The 24,046-nt window shown below is 52.5% G+C and overlaps 1 protein-coding gene across 1 annotated transcript; it reads right to left on the bottom strand.

Moving 5' to 3' along the window:
• Positions 1 to 215: 215 nt before the first annotated feature.
• On the bottom strand, positions 216 to 23,892 carry DPH5 (diphthamide biosynthesis 5). Its single transcript, XM_061567512.1, has 7 exons — positions 22,985 to 23,892; positions 22,280 to 22,404; positions 20,656 to 20,764; positions 8,236 to 8,356; positions 7,494 to 7,533; positions 5,392 to 5,495; positions 216 to 764 (listed from the first exon to the last, which is right to left on the bottom strand). Exons 1-7 carry the CDS (start codon positions 23,117 to 23,119, stop codon positions 529 to 531), a joined length of 870 nt encoding a protein of 289 aa, XP_061423496.1. The 5' UTR covers positions 23,120 to 23,892; the 3' UTR covers positions 216 to 528.
• Between the last annotated feature and the right edge of the window lie 154 nt (positions 23,893 to 24,046).

The raw sequence follows: 24,046 nt of genomic DNA on the forward strand, positions 1-24,046 counted from the left end.
GAAGAATACGAGCCACCGTTCCCATCACCAACAATGGGGCCGCAAAGTCACGCAGGTGATGTGTTCCGGTCATTTCGTAGAAAATAATGAATTGGGCCCTACGTTTCACCCTCAAGTGGATTTCCCTGATGGGACGTAATTTGGGACCCAAATGTGGGGCCCAAATATTCTCAAGTCTGTAAAAGCGGCTTAAACATGTTGTGAGCGACTCTGTGTAGATACATATCTCTCGGGACATTTCATTCCAACAAACTGATTTCAAACCACATCGTCAAGCATCAAACCACTCATCGGTGACCGGGCCGGCACCGCCAACTCGCTGCACTCGAGTAGAACCCGGTTCAATCCTGGGCAGTGGCTCGAACCCGGATTCAAACCCGGATTCAAACCCAGGGCCCGCGAGCTACGGAGAGGCTGGTACCCAACACCGAGCAGTCACCACCACCGGAGAGCAGCAGCAGCAGCACCGCACACTCAACGGGACCCGCCCCCCCCACCCCGCTCCTTGTGTGTCGCCGCCGCCGCCGCTCAGGAGGTGAGCGTGGAGGCGTCGACCTCTTGGAGTCCGTCGAGCGCCCCGGCGCGGAGCGCGTGCAGGCGCAGCATGTCGGCCTCCAGGGGGTGCAGCTGCCCCGTGACCACGAGCGAGTGCAGCGGGCCGCCCAGCTCGGCGCCCGCCAGCTCCGAGAGAGGCGCCGCCGCGATGCGCTGCGTCTCAGAGCCGACGCGGGCCAGGCCCACGCACACCGTCGCCTCGCTCAGCGCTGACGGCGCCAGCGGGGACACATGGAGAGACACAGAGAGACAGAGAGAGAGAGCGTTAGAGAGAGACACAGAGAGAGTTAGAGAGAGAGAGAGACAGAGAGAAACACAGAGAGAGAAAGACAGACAGAGACAGACAAAGAGACAGAGAGAGACAGAGAGAGGGAGCTAGAGAGAGACAAAGAGTGAGCCAGAGAGAGACAAAGAGAGAGAGTTAGAGAGAGAGGCAGAGAGAGAGAGACATGTCGGTCGTCTATTATAAAACGATCGTCACCAGCCCTGCTCCAAGTGTCGCGTGAATCAAACGTGCCGAGTCGATTCGCGCTTCAGCAGCCCCCCCCTGGTGTTGTTGTTGGAGACCAATCTCAACACGTTGACATGGGTGCGACGTTCCGCTGGAGACTCCATCCAGCACCTAACGATTAGCACGGTTGGGTACGTACGGCGCGAACCAAGTTCAACATACACACACGATGCTGCCGCTGCTGACGACGACGACGACGACGAGGCCGACGCTGCAGAGTATCGGCTGCGAGGTGTGCCGATGTGCGTGTCGGCAGAATGAATGAAACTTCTCTGTGTGTGGCACACAGAGAAGAACCGTGACCAAACACGGCGCGCCTTTGCCTCCCTACGACGTTGACCACACACTGCAGCTGTTCACTTTAAGCCAAAACAACATCGAATAAATCAAACTCTGATTCCGATACTAATTACGACTCAATGTGCATGACCAGGAATTCGAACGTGGGTCGCGAGGATTGCAGCGCGGTACACTCACCGCCGTGCAACCGTTTCCCACGCGCACACACACGCACACGCGTGGGCACAAGTGCATTCCCAACACACAAGCACACGCACAATGCTCTGCTGGCACGACGCCCACACAAGGAATGCGCACGCAACATGTGGAGCACACGGGTCGCAGAGCGCATGTGGGGTTCTCACGGCGACGACGCGTACACACACACACACACATGTGCACGCACGTGGAATGTGCCCCGAACACATGGGACTGCACGCGCGCACACCCACACGTGCCAATTACACACACACACACACACGTGCCCGTGCACACAACACACACATACGCACCCAAAGTCAAAGGCACAGATCCCCCAAATTGCATTATCGACTTTTGGGGCAGGTGTCGTTAGCGAGCACCTATTTAAGGGCCGAACGGCACACGAGAGCTTTGTGTGACGAGCAGCACGCCCGGCCGCCTTTGTCTCCCAAACGCTGATGTTTACACACTGTACCAGGTACTCGTTTAAGGCTGAGTCAACCTAGGCGACGCCTTTGCCGGTATGTATTGCAGCGCGCTAACCACTACACTTTAATTCTAGATTTGAAGCTTTCGTGATTGCAAGCATTCATACTTTTAGTTTTTTCGGTAAAGTCACATAGGTGAAGTCACATAGGTGACTTTACCAAAAAAACTAAGAGTATGAACCACTACACGACCAGCTCCCCACGAACACACTCCCCCGCACACGCAGCCACAGACGCATGCCGTGCGCCTGACAGCACGCGCACGCTCGCCCCCACAAATGCCTGCTCTCGATTTGCATACGGTTGAGGAAATTTCTGTCGGGGAGTTCCGACGCGAACACGCGAGGGCGTTCGCGGGGCCCGCACTATGCACGGCCACCTTTGGCTCCCCATTCGCGATGGTGTTGGAAAACACGGAGGCTTTCGCGCCCAATATCATCCATAAAAACTGTTTTTTTTTGGGTTAGATCGCGTGAATATATAGATGTGTTGTTAAACCCGCCAGCCACAATCTGGCTGTCGCCTGATGAAGCTAGTTGTAATTACTGGCGAAAGTTCATACTCGGATTGTAAATGTTGTGGCTTGGCTCTCCAACACACCGGTGTGCTGTACTAGTGATGAATCGGCACGTTCTGTTTACGTGACAAACCTTACTAGTTGGCTGTGTCGGGTATTGGCGGGTTTAACGACACATTTATATATTTACGCGATCTAACCCAAAAAAAAACCTCTATTATAGCAATGGTATTGTGAGCACAGCATCAAGCGCTCATTTTAGACTACCTAGGGGAAGCCCGTGCCCAATTCAGATACCAGCTGCACATGATGCGCGAAGAACTAGCCCACACAGCACAGCGGGGAAAACGTCGAAGCCGCCACCGCTGGCTGGCACGTGAAAACACGTTCATACGCAAAGTAAAAGCCAAAGATCCCCCGTGTAGCCTTAACAGACTGTTGGGGATCGTGCTGTGAGCGAACAGCACCTATGAAGTCTGGCGTGGCACACGAGGGGGTACGGGTGGGCAGCGCCACGCCAATCCGCCTTTGTCTCCCCAATGCACATGTTTACGCAACACCCCAGGATAATCACTTATGGCTGAGTTGACCTAGTGGAGGCCCAAGACCGGTTCAGATATATTCGCTGCTGTTATTGGCCATGAGCGGGAATCGAACTCGGCTCACCTGGTTCGTAGCGCAGTGCGCTAACCACTGCACGACCGCTCCCCGTGAAGCTCACTCATAAGAACACAAACAACGAAACCTAACCCGGTTGAGCGACCTCCTTTTGAAATCGTCGTCGTCGTCGTCAGCCCGACGATATGAGGCTCACACAGCGGCACACCGCCTCCCACCGGCAGAGCTCCAGGCGCCAAACATCAACCTCGCAACATGGCAGCAATTACTGGCACAGGAATTAATCGATACGAGCTGCGGATGCTGCCGTGAGAGTATTTATTGGCCCGGCTAATTTAACGGGGGCCGTTAATTTGGCCGCGAGGCCAGCTCACAACCGCCTAGAACTCCATCTTTCTTTTTACAATGGCGAGCAATCGGCGTTTGTTCCCGGTTCGCGTGAGACGGGGCAGGAACTCGTGAGCGTTTGACAAATACGGCCTGCCGTGAGGTCTCGTTGAACGGAATGTTTATAAACTCACGTCAGTTCAATGAAATGAGCGGCGGATATTCGTATTCGCTTACACCGTATTTATAACAAGAGTTATTTTTAACACAGCGATCGCGTGTGCACCTTTAAATCAAAACTATATAAATTAATAATTTTGCCACGAGATTTCAATTGAACCATTGTTCAGCAATGCAACGATTTTTTTCGCGTAACATTGAGACGACGGAACGAAGGCCGAAGTGTGCAAAAGAACCGTGGGAGAGATGCATTCTGGGAGTTACACTGATACATAAAGAGAAACCCAGCGGCCAGAGAGCACGTGCCAGTGAGATGCGCCGCGTCCACCGTCAGTCGGTAAGTGGGTCAGGACACGTGACCGGACGAGACGTTGTGGAGGTGGTCAAGACGACCGACGGAGTGAGTGGCAGCCTGATCGGGCTGCCACTCACCTTGGAGGTGGAGGAGCTAGACGGATTATCGCATCGCAAGACCATGACAGAGAGGGACGTTTTGGGGAAGCCTTCATCCAGCAGTGGATAGATCATGGCTGATATGTGTTTGTGTGATGAACAAATTGAACACCTCAACATTTTTTTTACTGTCAATGTAAGGGGGGGGGGGGAGGCATTTCTCTGCAAAGAGGTTCTGCATGAAGTCGTGAAAGCTCCACACGAAGCGAACGTGTCGGGTGTGCACGTGAGAGGTTGGCGAAGGAGCTTGTGAGCGAGTGTGAGAGTGAGCTGGGTGTTTGAGTTGACGGGTGAACTGGGGAGTGTGTGGCTGGGCTAGTTACTAACAGGGTGGGTGAACTGTTGGGTGGCTGGGCGAGTGAGCGTATGGGTGAGTGAGCGTATGGGTGAGTGAGCGTATGGGTGAGTGAGCGTATGGGTGAGTGAGCGTAGGGGTGAGCGTAGGGGTGGGTGAGCGAATGGGTGAGTGAGCGTATGGGTGAGTGAGCGTATGGGTCAGTGAGCGTATGGGTGAGTGAGCGTATGGGTGAGTGAGGGTAGGGGAGAGCGTAGGGGTGAGTGAACATAGGGGTGAGTGAGCGTAGGGGTGAGTGGGCAGTGTAGAGCGGTAGTGTCGCGGTTAGTGCTCTGTGCTACGAATTTGACGAACCGAGTTCGATTCCCGCTCACGGGCAACACCAGTGACGAATATCTGAACCGGTTCTGGGCCTCCCCGAGGTTGACTCAGCCTCAAATGAGTAGCTGGTGTAGCGGTGTGTAAACATCACCACTGGGGAAACAAAGGCGGCTGGGCGTGGTGCTGGCCACCCACCCCCTCGTGTGCCGTGCCGCCCTTCATAGGTGCTCGCTAACAGCACTTGCCCCAACAGTCTGTTAAGGCCATACAGGGGATCTTTGTTGTAAGTGGCTGAACGAGTGAGTGGGTGAGCGAATGGATAAAAGCGTGGTCAGCTCAGCACGTGAGTGAACCTATGGGAAAGTGAATAAGTAGGTGCGGTATTTGTGGGTAAGTGAGCGTGTGGGTAAGTGGGCGAGTAAACAAGTGGTTGAGTGGATGGAGAAGCAGTTGATTGGATGTGGTGATCGGTTGAGTGAGCAAATACAATAATACTTGCATTCATATTGCGCTCGAGCAGTCGTGTGGGCGAGCAGTCGTGTGGATGAGTGTGTGGGTGAGTGTGTGGGTGAGCGTGTGTGTGAGTGTGTGGGTGAGTGTGTGGGTGAGCGTGTGAGTGAGCGTGTGGGTGAGCGAGCACACTCACGGACGGGGTCTCGGCGCTCCCGCCGGTTGTGCACGATCTCGAGCAGCTGCTCGGCCGCCTGGCTCACAGTCATGAAGCGCGGCGGCTCAAACACGCGGCGGCCCCTGCACACACACACACACATGCACACACACACACACACGGACACAAAGATCCCCCTATAGCCTTAAGAGACTGTTGGGGCAAGTGCTGTTTGCGAGCACCTATGAAAGCCGGCACGGTACACGAGGGGGTGGGTGGCCAGCACCACGCCCGGCCGCCTTTGTCTCCCCAGTGGTGATGTTTACACATCGCACCAGGCACTCATTTGAGTTTGAGTAGACCTAGAGGAGGCCTTGGACCAGTTCAAATAATCGTCACTGGTGTTGGCGCCACACGCACACATATACACACACGCACGTACACACCCCCGCGATAGCATGCGTGAGCATCAATGATTTATAACTTAGAACATTTCAATGTAAACGTTACCTTAAGACTAATGGGTGCAAGACAGAACCAAAAACACACCAAACGAGACAGATTAAAAAATAAATTGTTGAATGGCATTGCGACGAGAGTTGGGAGTTGAACCTTCACTTCACTACTGCTGGGGAGGAGGGTTTTGTGTTTTTTTTCTGCGTCCCCCAGTTTCTTCCCACGTGACATAAACACCAAACGACGATTTGGCCAAACATCACAAGGTCCTCTTGAAAAAGATCTGAAGCCGTGCAGCTTTACTGCACAAACAAATAACATCGTGTGTATTCGCGCGCTGTGTGTGCGTGCGTGCGCCAAACTCGGACAATCCAATGTGCAGGCGTCAGAGAGAAACAAAACACAATCTGCACCATGGGACCTTTTTGCCAGTATCAAAGTATGACAAATAAAAACAGGTTTTACCCTTTCTGGCAACGCAACAGATGTTGAGATGTACAAACTTTGTGGAAGGAATCACGTCTGCATTAACCACACACAGCACTGTGTGGTGAATATGCAGACACATCATCAGAGCGTGTTTGTTTACGTGTTCACCACTAGCACATGTGGTCAACGCAGACTTGATTCCTCGCGAAAGGTTTCTATTTGGTGTTTGAACATCTTAACACCTGTTGTGTTGCCAGAAAGGATAAAAAAAAATCTTATTTTTCATATAAAATCTGTTTATTCTTCCGGATTGAGGGAGCAGCAAGTGGCGTTATCGAGCGCCTTGTACAGCCAGCGGGGCGCACGCGTGAGAGCGATCGACCACACGCCGCTCACTCCGCCATGTTGGCATCGCGGTAACGACGTTGACACTCGATATCAGGTAATCACCAAAGGTTGAGCTGACCTATCGGGGCAAATCAGGCCAGCTTCAGTAACCAAATGCCACTGATTTCTGCATTGACAGAAATGTGACCTCCTCTAGCGTTGGGATCACGTTGCAACGCGTTAACCAACGCTCCTCCACTCCCCCAACACGCACAGTCAAGCGATACGACCATTCACGTTCCTTTTATCAACATAAAGCGTTGGTGTTGGTGCCCGGTCTTATCTAACATCCACTCCCAGTGTTGTGTAATCTTCCTAACACCTGGATACAAATGATTTGCACCGGTACGAGGAAGTGTGTTTTAATGCTGACGGCAGGGAAATATTTGCCTCGGTGTGTCGCGCAGCGCATGGTTTTGCAGCGGGGCGGACAGGGAGGATGCAAGCTCCGTATTGCGCAGCTGCACGGGCCGATCACGAGTTTGCCTGCTTCAGCGAATGCTGTTGGCAAGCAGTTTCGGGAAGCCGACAGAATGATGGACAAAACATGAGCAAGAACTAGGTCAAAATCTTGATTTATATTTATTTTGTTATATAACTAAGTAATCTGTAATCAGGATTGTAAGGAAGACATTACTAACAGTCTGCCCCCTTGCCCGGACGTGGTGTACACACACCGACCGCCCGTGTATCCGGGTGGCCGGTCTGCTTTCGTTGTGAATCCTTACGGCAGAGCAGAACGCGAGTGCACTTATATCGGGGAAACACGTTTCCTCCTGCAAACAACGTTTTTGCTTCCCAGTGTTCCGGGGTGTTTCTCTTACTCACATGTGCAAGCCTAACCCTTACCTGGAAGTCACGTGACTCACCTCATCATGTTTTCCACCGACTGCTCCTTAACTTTAATATCTGCAGTGAAAAAAAACAAAAACCGCCTCCAACTCAGGCAACAACAACAATAATAATTCTACAAATGCGCAATCTTAACACTCTACGACGCTACACAGCAGGAACATACTTGAATGCATAGACGTGTGGAAGATTGCGCTCTGATTGATCACGTGACTCGTGTGATGTATCATGACAGGGTGAAGTTAAGGTGTTTTTCAGACAGTTTAAGTAAATTTTTGTTACATTGCGGAATGTTTTATATTCTTTTTATTTGATTCCTCTTGTTGAGTTAATAAAAAAGGGAATCTTTACGATTCAGGCTCATCATGATTTCATACTAGAACTGATTTATTGTTTTTGTTGACCCCGTCGTGAATGACCGCTCCCGCAGTGGATGCAGCGTGTGACATGAACCCAACAGACACAACTTGCACTCACGGGAACACTCAGATTCGTGCAGCGTCCTTCAAGAAAGCTGCTCCTCTGTGCCACACACACTCAACACAGCCTAGCGCTGCTCCGTTCTTGAAAACACAACCACACGTAATAGACAGAGCCCTCCGATGCGTGATCGGGTTGCACCACGACGCTCCTCCGCCGCTCAGCCGGGAGAGGGCGGGACGTCGGAACGTCGGACACCACGGCGGAGCGTGACGGCGCGCGAGGCCACGCCGGAGTGACCGCGAGCGTGGACGCTGGTTCGCGAGCGGCGAAGCGTACCGAGCAGACACAGGGTGTGGAAGCCCATCTCGCGGTTGCGGGCGATCTTGTCGTAGAAGCTCTCCGGCCTCCACGAGTCGGTCCAGAACACTACCGACACAGTCTCCCCGAAATTGTACAGCTGCAAAGGCACAACGGACAGGCAACGAGTCCAGCTACAAACACAAGGATGGAGCAGTACCCCGACGTAGCCCGTCGTACACCGTTCTGGGCAAGCGCAGTTTAAAAAAACGTACTGAGATTAAATGCAGAGCCCTTTGTCAATCCACTGCCGAATGAAGTCCTGGCCATGCCTCTCGGTCCGGGGGGCTGTCTAACCATACTTCACCACGCTGGTCAGTGTGCACTCTTGAAAGGGTGTGCCCTGGACCGGTTCGTGGCCACTGGTGGCTCTCGTGACCGGAAATCGATTTCGGGATTTGTAGCGCGGCGCGCAAACCGCACGCGCGCGCTCATAATCACAAGAAAATAAACACTTCCATTATTTAATTAAAACTCTCGACCAGGTCAGAGCACGAAGAGATGGAATCTTTTTACGGATGATATGTTTACCCTGAGGCCCAACATTGAGGCTTACATCTTTTCGCTTCATTGGGCAACCTCCCTAAGCCAACAAAAGCTTTTACTATTATTGGAAATCGGGCTCAGCCAGAATCAACACGGAAGGCTGCGTATCTGAAAGTGCAGCTCAAGGAGAAACATCATAAGCAGGCGGAGGAAGAAGGAGGATACCAATGATATTTTATTGACTCAGCTTCAATCCCAGATAAAGCAGCGGGGCTCCCGCGTGGACCCTGAAGGTTTCGGCCTCGTCACCGCGCACAGCACTGAAAGGATATTAAAAATAGTTTTTTCATTTAATGCCGCAAGCTAGCGGCTTATTAAGGTGACCACTTGGCTCACCCACGTTGCTGGCGGTTGTGGCGGCAGATGCCTTCACGGCGCCCGTGGCGTTGCCTCGGGGTGCTGTGCACTGCGACGGCTTCCCACGGAGACTTTAGAAGTGGAAAAACACATATTTGTGCCTAGATACCATTATCCACATTTCGGACAGAGTATATTTTAGAAAGGGGAGCCCTATATCATTATATCTTTGGGGAAATATGACTTTGTAACGAAGAGGAAATTACGAGCGTGGCCGGCGTGGCTTGTCGCGGTGGCTTGTGGCTCGAGCCCAGTGGCCGTCCTGGTTAATCCTTTGGGCTCTAGTCACCAAGAAAATAAACACAGACACACACGCAGCCTGCTTCACAATGGACGTTCAAGAACCCATGACAATCTAAAAAAAGAAGAGCAGGCGATGCGTGCCGTCACAGCATTGTGCTTCTCAGTGTGAGGTGCGCGGTGCACCACGCACACGCGTGACCTGCACGGTGCACTGCACACGCGTGACCTGCTCGATGCATCACACACGCGTTACCTGCACGGTGCACCGCACACGTGTGATCTAAACGGTGCACCGCACACACGTGACCTGCACAGTGCACCGCACACGTGTGATCTAAACGGTGCACCACACACACGCGTGACCTGGAGCGGGGTACATCCTGTGCTAAAAATAAAAACCTGGAGAAATCCACACATGAAGGTTTGCCTTATCTCTCCTACTTAGATTTCCATGGCCGAGAAACACCAAGTGCTACTGTTTGCTATGGCTCAGGCTTGGGTGAAGGATATCTGATCCACGTCTCACACACCACGTGGAGCGCCCCCCTTCACCTGTGGCTCGTCACATTTCAAAACCAGAATCTATATTTTTAGTTCTCACGCAATCTCTCGTTTCGCTTTTTTGCTCCGATTTATATTTAGTTGTTTTGTCTCCCATTGCCATTCCCTTCATTGCAGTTCGGTGACCCAGGTCACCCTTCGCGACTGAGACTCCTCTATCCCGATCTCTTGAGTTGTCACTTGGAAACCACAAAATAAAATGGAAACTTAAGCCACGCATCCCCGCGGGAGAGATCAGCTGATTGAGCCGCCCGCATTCAGGAGTCGTCGCTGCAGGAACAGCAGCTTCCTGCGTTGATTTGATCGTATTTTGCACACAAAAAAATAACACCAGAAAGGCAGAGACAATATCTCGGACCTCAATAGCAGATGCAAACCACAAAAACAGAGGGGTCGCTTAGCTTGCGAACACACCGCGGATGTGCGTAGCAGAGACGCGGCACGAAGCGTGCAACGGCCGCCTGAGTCGGGTCGAGTCGGCCAGGGATACTTCTTGTTGCGTTCGCTGCAGGGACCCGCGACACCGCGACACCGCATCGTGGACATCGAGAGATGGCGACGGAGTGGGGGGGGGGGGGACTTCGACGTCAGTCCGGGAAGCACGGGGATTGTTTCCTCGGCCACAACGCCGTGGCGGTTACGCAGTCTCTACGACGACGGCCGTCTCTCGTACGCAAACCATCAGAGACAAACAAGTCCGCTTATCACACAACGAATCGCAAATGTCACGGCCCCACAAATAAGGATTTGCGGAGAAGACCAATGAGGATAAGGAGAAGCTCGGGTGCGTGAAGAAAAGCGAGCCCTTGCGGACGGGACGTGTCCCTGCTTTTTGTGTGTAGTTTGTTGTCCTCGCCAGCACCTCCGCCTGTCACGGTTGGCTACGTACGGTGCGAAGGAAGTTCAACACACTGTACGTGTCCGTAGAAGGGTCGGCGATCGATGGGTGAAACCAGCAACAGAGCAGCTACCAGACGCAACAAACACAGAGAGTACAATCAAAGAGGAGACGGAGCGATGTAATCGGGGCAAGCGAGGGCCTGACAAATAGCGCAGCTGTCAACGGCTAATCTCAGGAGCTGCACGCAGAGGCCCTCACCCAGCACTCGGCCGAGCACTGCTTCTGCAAAGACATTTTCCAAAGTACATGCTTTTCCATGGTTTTTTATCGCACATACCGTTTTCAGTTTCGGTTAAATTATCACTTGATAAAACGCAATATTTAGCGCGAATTTTTTTGAGAAAGAGTCGAGCGGGAAAGAGAAAAATCTTTCCAAGAGATTTGAAATCAAATTAACCATATCTACATAATTGGGTGCTATTAAGGGGCGCTGGGGTAAACATTTCCTGTTGGGACGGAGCTGCAAGGCTACAAGCGCAACACCACGGTCATTAACGAACCCCCAGCAGGCCACAACCGCTGCAGCAGCAGCAGCAGCACGGACATCAACACAGCGCTGACGACAACAACCAGGCCGTAGTCCAAGCGACTCGCCAACGCACCGACGCTGCACCGCAATACCGGGAGAGAGACGATGGCAACTCGGGGAGGACTTCATCCAGCGGTTCATCATCTCCTGCCACTCGTCATCGTGGCAGGCGATGACGAGTGGCCGAGCGGATACCAGGAATCATTTCCACAGATGAATGCGGCTGATGGGATCTGTCGCAAGCACCTCCCGCCACATCGCACCAGCGGAGTGCCGCTTTGTGTGTGCGCGAGGAGAAGATCCCGCAGCATTTCCTGAACGAGCAGGCCGACTGCGTGTCCATGGCACGGGAGATAAATGTAAGATCACGCGCGTAATTACGTGCCGTGTTGCGATCGGATAACCGTTTCATAACCACCGGGTGGGTGATCGCGGTTGTGCCGTACGGCTCTCCGACGCGTTTCTGGGTCGTGCCGCACGTTGTTCGGCACGATGTCCAACGTTTCGCTCTCCGCGTGCCGCGGGAGCTTTCTCAGCGACACGGAGCACATCGGAGAGCCGTGCGGAACGATTCGTGAAATCCTACGCACGGTCACGTTCCTGGAAATCAAAGAAGAATCGCAGCGGTGAGCGCGGCTTGCAGCGGTGTCCAACCTCTATCACAGGGCAGCGCTGGACGCAAGGACGATGCAGCCGACACACGGTGACCCACACCGCTCGCGTGCGTACACGCTTCCACTGCAGCCCTTCACGCGCGAGGCTCACTGCCCCGAGGAGCGAGGAGAGGTTACGCGAACGGAAGCGGGGGTGTTTCGGGCCGAGTGCGCGTGTGCGTGCGTAGTGCCACAGGCTTTTTATGAAATATTTCCAACCCCCCGCTCTCTCCTCCCACATTCCCGCTCAGTCTGTTTCCCATCAGCCCCGAGTGGGGAATTACAGCGGGGACAGAGGCCGCCATGGGAAGTTACCCTCAGCGAGCAGCTCGGCGCTTACCGCAAACTCAGCAACAATTCCACCGAACCCCCCGTCCCGAGGCTAGATTTTCCTCTATTCCCACTTGAATTCTCTCGTGCAACTTACAGGCCATTGACAATCCATTGACAACGGGCTCTAAGTGGGGATGGGGGGCAGCCTCCTCCAGCTCCGGGCCGGAATGCCGGCGTTCGCTCTCAGCAGCAGCAGCCACCAACCGCGCTCGGCGATTCACGGAGGAACGCGGCCAACGTCTCGTCCATCCAGGACGCGCAAAGTTAAATGACGAGAACCTCTCAGGCAAATGTGGCGCCACCCCCCGCGAAGAGCGTGCCTGCAAAATAAGTCACGCTGATAAGTTAGGAAACATAACAAAGAAACGTAGCTTATCAAGCACGAGTTCGGATAACGGAGTTGTGACGGCGCAGAAACGATCCCGGCCCAACTGCTCCCTTCGGCCGCGTTGTACACGCGGCGATACCGCGTTGGCTTATCGCGTTGGCTTATCGCGCGAGCGAAGAAAAGAACGCACGACGCGTGGTGAACGAGGGAAGACGTCCCGGGGTCCGAGCGGCCACGAGATAGAATTGTTCTCAAGGACGCTTCTCGAATCAAAAGCCGCAAGCTGTATAAACACGCGCGCGCGGAGAGAGAGAGAGAGAAGGCGAGCGGGGATGAGCGAGCCGTGGAGCGGTTGTCACTGTGGCAATCGATATTAAAGTTGGCAGGGACGCAGCTCTCGGAACGCGAGAGAGCTGCGTGCGCGTCCACAACATCCGCCTGAGACGGACCGCGACCGCACGGGGCTCACTTGGGGTTTTTTTTATTTTATAGAAAGTTCAAATGCAGAAACACTCGATAAGACACGGCCCGGTTTCCGTGTGGGTCCCAGTGCGGGTGCCAGTGCACTGCCGTCACCTAAGAAACAGAAGGTCTCGCTTTCAAGATGACCGGCTGAAGTCTTGACCAGCGAGACGTCATCGTTGGGCGAAGAGGACATTCTGCCGCTAGCCGTGACTCGCACACCGCGAACGTCGGCGGAGGAAGCGGGGAAGCACCCGGGGAGAAGACAACGATGCAGAGTGCCTGGGGCTCCACCAGGAGAGAGAGATTCAGAGTGCCTGGGGCTCCAGAAAAGAGAGAGAGATTCAGAGTGCCTGGGGCTCCATGAGGAGAGAGCACAACCCACACACCACGGCCTGAAGCCATTCTTCTCGCTCACCATTGGATGGACGATCACGATTCACGGCCGCGATTGGATTTGAGAGTACCGTACGGTACATCATGATAAATGGAACGATACTTATTTACCGAAATATCATTCCCCCCCCACCGCCACCCCCGATTCCTTTTCGTGGACAAGCGGAGACGATCTGCGTAGAGTCAGGAGCCACGATGCCCGTATCCCACGTCACCGCAGGGTGAATGGAGTTCTTATGGCAGACACCATGGATACATCAGCAACGGACTCCTGCACATTCCATTCGATGCGTGCGTCGTGAGCGTAAGAATAGATTTTTACCGACGAATGGACACATCGTCCACGCCTAAGAGACATAAGCTGAAGAACTTTATCAGACATCAGTCACTCTCATAAGCCTAATGGGCAGCGGACGTCTCAACGTGGTGGCGAATCGATGGCAAAAGCCAGGAGTGGAATCAGGTAAAAGGGTGGAGCGGCAGAACGAGGCCACGGGCTGAAACGGCATGGGTCGTTGGTTGTCCAGGCACCTCGTGTAGGGTTGAACGGAAATCCAGCAGTGGATAGAGAACGGCAGCTGCTAATAATAACGATTGTAAACATATATTTTACATATATACAGCCGTCACGGAAATACAGCGTAGATTTGGCCCACAGAAAATATTCCTGAGAAAGGATTCCGTGGGAGTTTGTGAGAGGAAACTCGCGACAGTTGCAGGAGACAAGCAAATCGAGCAGTGCTCCGGAGGAGGCCACGTCTCCCAACGGGGCTGTCCTCTGTGTGAACGCAACTGCGCCGATACAACGTGCATCGTGTGAGCCGCCAGAACCATCCAAAACGATCGCGAACGCCTGCATCAGCCAGTGCGAGTAGCGCAAACATTGTTTTTCCGTGGGAGCGTGTCATCTCCGATATTCCCTTCTCAGATACGAAGCAGAGTAGACGAGACACGAACCAGCAATGGAGTGGAGTGATTCACTCCCTGTCTGAATGTCAATATGTTACAAACCAAATAAAACTATATCCACACTCCTGGGCACGCCTCTAAAATGGCCTTCAAAGAGAGTTTGTCCCAAGTTTATCCGTAAACGTCTTTGTTTATTTTCAGAGCTGAATTAAAACAGAATTTTCATGGTCAAAGTTACTGGGGCGTTCGTGAAGTAATTGGCAACTGGGCTGACACCATCGGTTTGCTGTCCCTGTGTAAAGAGCTTAACCACTCGTGACTGGCGGCATTCTAGCCCAGCCTCTGGACGATGTCAGCTCAGCGCTCTGATGAGACAAAATCCTCCTTCGAAACCTGGCCACTTCCAGGAATTGCTCTGAAAGCAATAACAATTACAGTGGTTAGCGCGCTGTGCTGTGAACCTGGCGACCTTAAGTTTGATTTATTTGCATTGCTAAAATTAGAGGCGAGCAGAAAACGTAGCCAATCCCTGATGGGGGAAGTCTCATCGAGCGGTGGATTGACGTTTTTGTTTAACGTGTCACTCCACGTGCTGGGTGCTTTCCAAGAACAAGTTCCACGAGAAGCTCCAATCTGGTGGAGTGACACGCCGGACAGTCATGCCGAACGACGCATGGTACAGCAGAGAACAGCCACGAGAACTTACACAGCACAACACCGCACGGATGGATTTCCCCCTTCTTGCCATGTGGCCGAATATTGCTCAACCACCGCACGTTTTTTTTTCCATCCTCCGCTTCTTTGTGGAAACAAGTGAGCGGGTGTGACCCCAACTTAAATTTCCGAGTTCTGCCCAGCGACGTATACACGAGAACGTGATCTACGCTCGCGAAACTTCACGTGGAATATTTACAAAAGCCTCACAAGCAACGGGTCTCATTTCCAGGAAGCGCTGTCGACTGCAGAAAGCACAATTCAACAGTAAGAATGAACACGACGGTTCACCGACGGCGTGGTATCTGGAGCGAGACGCGGTGACCTGCGTCTCCGCGAGGTGGAGGTCGCGGGGCCGCGGAACGTGCTTCGTTTGTCCCACGGCGTTCGACTCCGCACTGTGGGAGAGCACCACTTGCCAAGGGCGTCCGTGGTCATTTTGTTGTTGTTGCTTCCATTAAATGGAAAACAATTCAAGCAAGAATGTCATCAAACGGAATCCACACGGGGATTTTGTTCTGAGAGAGTTTACAATCAGTTTTGTTCAGTTTATTTTTCCACTGGGCCTAAGTGAACAGAAAGCGCTTTGTAAACAGAGATTCGCTGCGTGAGCGCAGATGGGTCCGTGATGAGCTCAGGTGGGTCCGTCATGAGGTGCCCTCGCTGGGTGGGTGCACCGCTTGAAGCCCGCGATGGACACGAGATACTTCACCTCTCTCAAGGCCTCAGATGATTACGATGCAAACGGTCCGCATATTCAGTCATAAGTCTGTTTTCCTGCTGCAAACTAGAGAAGCATTGCAAGCAAAATGGAGAGTGCAATGCTGCAGAGAAGTTCAGACCAGCGGGGCTGCTATTGCAGCAGAGCAGTCCTGCTGACGCAAATTATTTGCGATGTGAATTAAGGCATGCTAAGCAGACAAATATTGACGAACAGCATCATGGAAAAAATCCACGAAACTTTCCAACGCCGTCAAAAAAAGTCACCGTGTCCCCACGCTCATGGCCTCCTTCGCACGGTGGGGACCAGACTTTCGTGAAGTCTTTCACTGATGATGCCCCACAAAACGGTACCCCTTCGTGAGGTGGTGCTTATTTCAGCAACCCTGGAAGGACGATGGGATGAGTCCCCTCATAACTGAGAGGGTCCGTGTATGAAACGCAGCCCCAACCGCTGAAGGCAATAATCCAACCTTAACTGTCATTTTTAACTGTTGTGCAATCAGTGCCATGCCATGGCACCGATCCCTACGCTAGCAAACACGAAGCCTAAACGTCACTCTGCGAGACAAACACAACTGGAGCAGGGGATTTCTGGATTCCAAATCAATTGCATGTGGAAGCATTTGCTGTAGAGTAGCAGTCTGTGTACAGGGGCCGCTGTGTTAATGTCGGCCCCTTAGAGTCATGTGACCACGCCGCTTTATTCCAGGGACAATTGTATGAAGGTGGCCCTGTGTGTGCATAGACTGCGTCTCGTGACCTTAGGAGACCGCTCTCCAAGATGGGCTATTGTTTCCCTTTCACTCAACTCAATGTCCTTTATTTAACCAGCTGAGAGGGGTCCCTGAGAATGTATTATCTCTTTTGTGAGTCGTGACCTTGGTAACCATGGTTACGTAGGGACGGTTTTTTGTAATGCAATGTGGTTTTAATGAGTCTTAGACTGCACCACCATTAACACACGCTTCACCCACCGCTCCTCATTCCCATCGCCATCATCGGCCATCAACTGTCCGTGGCCTTCCCCGTCGCACTCTCCTCTCGGAGGGTTGTCCGCTTCCAACGCACGTGCATATCAAAAACACAAAACCACGTTCTCATTCCCGGTCTTTACTGGATGTTTGTAAAGTGAGTTGCCTGGGTGGTGCATTCAGACGACGTCTCAGGTTCAACCCAACCTACACGGCAAGCCCCCAGCGAGACTCCATCCCCCCCCGTTCAAATCCCAGGCTCCCACTCCTGAGATGGTGCCACTAGAGTGGACCGGAATAAGCGCACGATGAGATGGGGAGGTGGACGCGAGCCCGTTGGAGGGCTTTTTGAAAAGCTTAACTTTGAAAAGTAACGTTATTTACTCTAGCGATGCTGCACCGTTTAATAGTAGCTTGAGAATTCCCAAAATGCACACACACCTACTGCAATTTCCGTCGTGGCTTGAATATAACGTTACAATGCTTTTTAATATATATGTGGAGATTTGTTAAAAATGCAGCGTATTCTCAAAATACTGGGCTAATTCAGGTGTGGGGTAACCCGGTAAAGTATATCTCTTTTATTAAACAAAAACTCATAATTTTCAGTTGTTAATATTGTCTTTTTTTACATTATTGAGGCCTAACATGACTAGCTTTTTTTTTCTCTCTTCCGACCGGGGCTTGTAATGTTTTTTTGGGGTATAAATCCCAACGACAGCCGATGAGCGTTGAGGCTCTAAAGACTGAGCGAGGCCTCGAGGAACAGGCCTCCTGCTGGGACCGTCCTCGCACTGCGGCTCGCAGTTCATCAACTCCTCCCCCACATTGGGAGAGAAAATAAAACAACCGCCGGGAAGACTTACGCATGGGAAGGAATTCGTAATTTTTCACCGTTAATTTCATGGTGTCATAACACGGCTGCTACTGCTGCCGCTGTTGTAGACATAGGCGTGGGATGGGGAGTATGTGGGGGGGGGGAGCAACCACGGGGCTGCATTCCACAATCGTACCAAGGCCAATCACACATCAGTAGCCCGACGGCGTTTTAAACGACGTTAATTGGTACCGAGTTGACCCGCGTGACCCCCGCCCAGTCCCTCCGCCACCGTTCCAACGGCGATTGAAACGGGCAGCTGGGAGCAGTGCAAAGCTCAACGTATTCAGGTGAGCAGCAGCTGAATTACCGTACGTGGGAAAAACTCGTGATTCCGTTAACTCAAGCTGAAAAGTTAGAAATGCTTTAACAGTGCAAGGCAGATCCAGGTTGCTGTACTTATAACACCATTATTGGTTTTTACCTGGCATAATTTAGTTTACAGTATATTAGCGGGTGATTTTTAAATGTTGGCTCTGGACTATGACACTGGTACAACTATAGCCTGCCCTTGTTTATGATGTTATACGGTATTTAATATCCACTTCACAGCAGACTGTGTGTTTTGGCAATTCCCTGCAGTACATTCTGGATAACGGTGGGAATTGAACTGTGAACTCCAGCAAACAGGTTTAGTCACAACCAAATGCAAGGCTATTCATCTGATTTAAACGCCTGCTAATTGAGATAATGGCCTCCAATTAGGGAATTTCCCAGACCACGTTTAGCCAATAAAACTTTTCATTGCTGCATTCCTGGGATTAAAAAAACCCATTTTGAAGCCTCACTTTGCAACATACAACAACTTGTGTGGAAAGTATTGCATAGATATGGGTAAAAAAACGTATCTATTTTCATTCCGGAATGGGCCGTGTTTTTTGCTTCAACAACCGTAGTTACAAGAAAAAGATAACGGAGTCTGAGGCGGCAGAGCGCCTGTTGACTTCCCGAGTGACGGCAAATATCCTCGGGCGGGCAGGGAGCAGCAGAGTTCACGGGCACCTAAATGCAAGAGCTCCATGACAGGAAGTGAGCGGCAGGGCCGCACTAAGGAGACAGCCATGGGTTGGCACAGGGAGGTAATTCCTTTAACTGAATGAAAATCCTTAATGTCGTTGTCTTAAAACTTTAACCTCAGGGTAGAAAGGTCAACGGTATTAAGTTTTGGGGTTTGTCATTTTATGGCCATTAGGGTAGAAATGTAAAAAGAATTGTGATACGAAAAGCAATTAAAGCTCTGCTTGGATAACGCAAGAACACACGTAAACACACGTAGACACACACAGACAAAGGTCCCCCATATAACCTTATAGGCTGTTGTGGCAAGTGCTGTTAGCGAGCATCTACGAAGTCCTGCATGGTGCACCACACCCGGCCACCTTTGTCTCACCAGTGCCGATGTTGACCCGCTGCACCAGGTATTCTTTTGAAGCTAAATCGAACACGAAGATGCTTGCGACCAACTTAGAAATTCGCCAACGATGTCGGCCACAAGCATGAATCGAAGGTTACTGAGTTCGTAGCACATTGCACTACTACACTGCCGCTCCGCTCATACACACACGTAGATACAAGGACACACACACATAATAAGCACTGACATGTTACTGCCAAGCTCCTAACAGTTTAATGAGGTCAAATGTCAGAGTCAAGCTTAAAATAGGAATGACGGGTCAACTTAGCTTGAATCAATTACAGAATTATAGTCGTTAGCTTAAGCTGGGATATTCACATTGGCGTGTGGTGCCAGATCGGAAAAACCGCCACCACCACCACCAAAGCTACGTGGCCACGTCGATGCGTCACAGACTGCGAAGGAGGACACAAGGTGTCTGCTTAACGTGTCAGCGCGCGAAACAAGATGCTTCCCACGGACGGCACAGTAGCACCCCCATTACCAAACCAGGAAATTCGGGGTCCTGACCCCGAACCGTGTGAGGAACTTCAGAGCGGTTTCAGAGCAGGAGAATTAACATTATTAGGCCCGGGAAGGATCACTCAGTCGTGGAGAAGAGAGGCCGGCTGGTGAGTGTTTGATTGTGAGTCACACTCGACTCATCCCTCCCAATGGGGTTGGTGCATTGTGCGCCACTCGGTGAGAATTGCCGAGCGGCTGAGCTACGGAGGAATGTGAACTTTCGAGCACTTGCTCAGAAACGCTCACGGAGATGGGCAACCACACAACGCAAGGAAACTTTTGACTCGCAAGGTCATCAATGAACGTGGCCACGCGAGAGGTCAAATCAATCGTCATCTCGGCTCGGGGTCACCGAGGTGCCTCTTAACGGTTTCCAATAATGCCCCTTTCTCTGGAGCACTTTAACCCCAGCCCACTGCTTCTTCCGCCTGTCTGCACGTGTGTTCTAATGGCAGGTATGCGGCACGCTTTGCGAGCACCTATGAATTTCGGCACGGCGCACGCGGCTGTGGTGTGGCGGAGCTGTCCCGCAGTCGTCATGTAAAACGCACCCAAGATCTTGAACATCCACTTTCATGCGGATAGCGTGCTTTGGTGTCTGTGTGCTGTGTGGCCTCAAACGTAGTCCACATGTGTGCGTCTGTTGTGTGTGGTGAGTATGTGGCGCAGCAGTTAGCGCATTGCGCTCCGAACCCAGCGACCCGAGTTCAATTCCCGCGCAAGGCCAACACCAGCGACGATTATATGAACTTTTCATGGGCCTCCCTTATGCCATCTCAGCCTGAAATGAATATGCAATGTGTAAACTTCGCCAGTAGGGAGACAATGGCGACCAGGCCTGGTGCTGGCCACCCACCCCCTCGTGTGCTGCGCCTGCCTTCATAGGTGCTCGCTTTGAGCACTTGTCCCAAAAGACTGTTCAGGTTGTACGGGGGGGGGGGGGGTGGGGGGGATCTTTGTCTTTGTTTGCGTACACACCTGTAGGCCGCAGCAGGCAGCGGCGGTGAGGATGGAGGCGTTGTGCACCACACGGTATGGAACCCCTTCCCGCACGGCTCGGAGCACCAGGTCACTGTGCGTCGTCGCCCTAGAGTCGCGGGGCAAGGGAAGGGACGGCAGAATGTGTCGCACAAGTTTACTTTTTGTTGCTATCACTCGTCTTTATTTCGGCCGCGCTATGGGTGCCACGCGACAAAACAGAACGACTTTAATAGGACGGTTTATCCACATAAGGGGCATATGAACCCTATGGCGGTACCCCAGGGTACCATAGTACCCCGGCTCTCGCGTAATATCCGTGATGCAGTAATTTTTAGTTTGTTGATGGTCGGCGATGCAGCCATCGACTCATTTCGACGAGCTGTACTCACGATGCACCACTACGGTGCATACGAGCGTTCAGGGTTTCAGCGCAATCGTCCTCGCTGCGTTTCAACATTGCGGAGTAGCACTGTTTCGGATTGATTGGTACCCCAGTCACGGAGTTAAGTACACCCCTGGGAAAGTGTCCCAGAAATAACATATTTAATTGCCTCGGCCATTTTGTATTATTTGGTACCCCAGGATACTGCCAAAAGGATCATATCATGTATGACCTGCAGTGCGCTACCCACTGAATCGTTTTTTATCTGCTATGCGGTCGTGAGGACGATGGGTAACACGCAAAGAAACAATCAGCAAACAAAAAGTCCGCTTTTCTACGTAAAATACAATTTTAGTTTTCAGAGCTGGAAAAAGCCAAATTACGTGAAACATCTAATGTTATGGGTTTTTTTGTGTGGAGGTAATGATGGTGACCAGGCTGAAACCATCAACTCGTTTTGAGCAAGTGGCTGCTCAGATTTTAACCGCAGGTCTTGGCAGTGCCGGATCAGTGCTCCGACCTCCCAGCCACCACCAGGTCACCTCTGTTTTTTTAAGTTTGGCTCTTTCAGTTCCCACTTCAGAACGCTTAACTCATGCGTTTACATCTTTATTTACACATTTCCACCCATTCTGTGATAGCCACAAGATCCGTACAGCTGCAGTGCAATTAATAAACAGCTAACAGACCAAACACCGAAAATGTATTTAAAATATATATGGATCTATGTTTATTGTTTGTATTAAAAAAATATCCAAACCAAATCTAAACACATACGTGTATTTAAATTCCCCATCATGCACTGTCTTACGATTGACAAATTTTGATTGGCCTGTGGTCACTTTACGACTTGAGTTCAGCCAGTATCGAGCAGTACTGGACTGTATGTGCTTTCTGGTGACCAAGGGGAAGAACCTAAAGCGCAGGTGGTGGGAGACCGTCATGAGCACTTCTTGTAGGCCACGTGTCGACTGCGCAGCAGCTGTGGGATTTGACGGCGGGTAAAACGCGCTGGCGAATTGCGGTGGCATCAACGGCTTTGGCCACGATGACGCCTTCAACTCGATGCGCTGCTTTCTGTGGGGCTAACGTACCTCCCATCGGTTCCCGCACCAACGATGAGCACGTTTGGCTACGTACGGTGCGAAAGAAATTCCACGTACTGTACGTACGTACTACGACTGTCGTGGCTATGGCGAGCCAACCGGGACGTTTGGTAGCTCGACCGCCGGGCCTCACCCGAACGGGTCGCCCACCACCAGCAGCGCCACGTCGGCGTCGCGGGCCTCCTCCAGGATGCGCTGCGTGTCCATCTCGACGGTCTCCCGGTCGGCGAGCACCACCTCTCTCCCGTAGAACTCCTCCTGCGCGCGGCGCGGCACCGATTAGCACGCACAGCGCGCCACCGGCCCACAGATTTTGAGCCGTGCGCGTGGCTCAGACGCGGTCCGGGCCCCACGGTGTCTGCGGCTGCTGCCCACCCACGACATCGGCGTGTCCACGTCAATCGCTTCCCTTCGTCCACTGCTGCACGAGGGTATCCCCGCACCGTGCGGGTCATGGGGGGTCATTTGAGCATTTTGTACCACGCTAGTCAATGTGGGTTAATGCAGGTGGGGACAATAGACGTGGGAGCATAGAAGTACAGTATAACAGTGAAATATGTATGAACATTCCTCTGGAGTGGAACACGTAAAACGCTGCAAGTTAATATTAGAACTTTCCTCCTTTCTCAGCCTCCCCACCTCCGATTAGCACGGCCAGCGACGTACAATGTCCCCCCACCCCCTTTGCAACAGGCAATTTTGCGAATGGGCTCGAACCTGAGAGACTGCCCATGCAATGCACATCTTCACCGACGCACAATAACAACCGCGGAATCTTCGTGGTGTGCGTGCAATGCGAACAGCGATAACCACAAACCACAGACGCGAGCCTACGCACCAACGCCTCCTTGCCCACGCTCAGTATGGACGTGTACGCCTCGAGGTACACGGTCCGGCACTGTCGCACGATCTCCAGCCCCTTCACCGTGATGTCCTTCGCATCACCCAGGCCCAGGCCGACCAGGTAGAGCATCGTCGCGGGGACACAGGGCCGCGGCCGCCTCCCGTGAGTGACAGGCGCGTCTCGCCACACACTTCCCCGCAGTGCACAACAGCTCACGCACCCCGACTCCCCTCACACTTGCCGCCGTGCAACCTGCTCTCGTGACACCTCAAACCACACTACACCTCGCACTCCATATGCCACACAGGCCTCACACACCTTACGCCCCGCTCTCCAGAACCCCGTGTAGCCCAAACAGAATGTGTCTGAGCGAGCACCTATGAAGGCCGGCACGGCAAACGAGGGGGTGGCCAGCACCACGCCCGGCCGCCTTTGTCTCGCCAGTGACGATGTTTACACACCGCAGCAGGTACTCGTTTGAGGCTGAGTCGACCTGACACCTCACACCCACTGACAGCCGAGAAGAGCAACGCTCGCAACACCGCTCACGCCGCCGGTTCGCGGCTATAGCTTTCAGAAGCGCTTCTGCGCCCGTCTGTGGCCCTCTTATAGTTCAGATATTCAGAAGCCACTGGGAGCTGTGCGCTTTTAAATCATCATCCAGATTGATAAACTCATTCCTTAGAGCTGCCTTTTGTGTTTTAGTTTGTTGTCCCCCACCCGCACCTCCGATTAGCACGATTAGCTACGTACGGTACGAAAGAAGTGCAGCGTAAAGTTGTACTGTACATACGAACGAGCTCACGAGCAGCGCACAGCAGCACGCAGCGCAACGCAAACTCAACGCACGTGGCCCGTGCCTGCGAAATCCGCTTTACGGCACCCAGACGGGCTCGACCATTGGGGGAGGTTGATCCGCTTTGCGACACTTTACCGCGGTTTGGCCGTAAAGCGACGGTATTTTTTTTTCTCTCCTCCACACGAGGGCCGGCCCGATCAGCTGCTGGAGCCAAGGCAGCCCCCCCCCCTTAGCCCCCACTCTGGCCCCCCTTCGGC

This window comes from Lethenteron reissneri, chromosome 39, assembly GCF_015708825.2.
Source record: "Lethenteron reissneri isolate LAM-NWPU_2019-01 chromosome 39, ASM1570882v1, whole genome shotgun sequence".
Lineage (NCBI taxonomy): Eukaryota > Metazoa > Chordata > Hyperoartia > Petromyzontiformes > Petromyzontidae > Lethenteron > Lethenteron reissneri.

Coding starts and splice junctions, on each gene's coding strand:
- DPH5 (XM_061567512.1), bottom strand. CDS start 23,119: ATGCTCTACCTGGTCGGCCTGGGCCTGGGTGATGCGAAGGACATCACG. Junction 8,357..20,655: donor CTGCCTGCTGCGGCCTACAG/GTGTGTACGCAA, acceptor GTGCCTTTGCAG/CTGTACAATTTCGGGGAGAC. Junction 7,534..8,235: donor CCACACCCTGTGTCTGCTCG/GTACGCTTCGCC, acceptor TTTTCACTGCAG/ATATTAAAGTTAAGGAGCAG.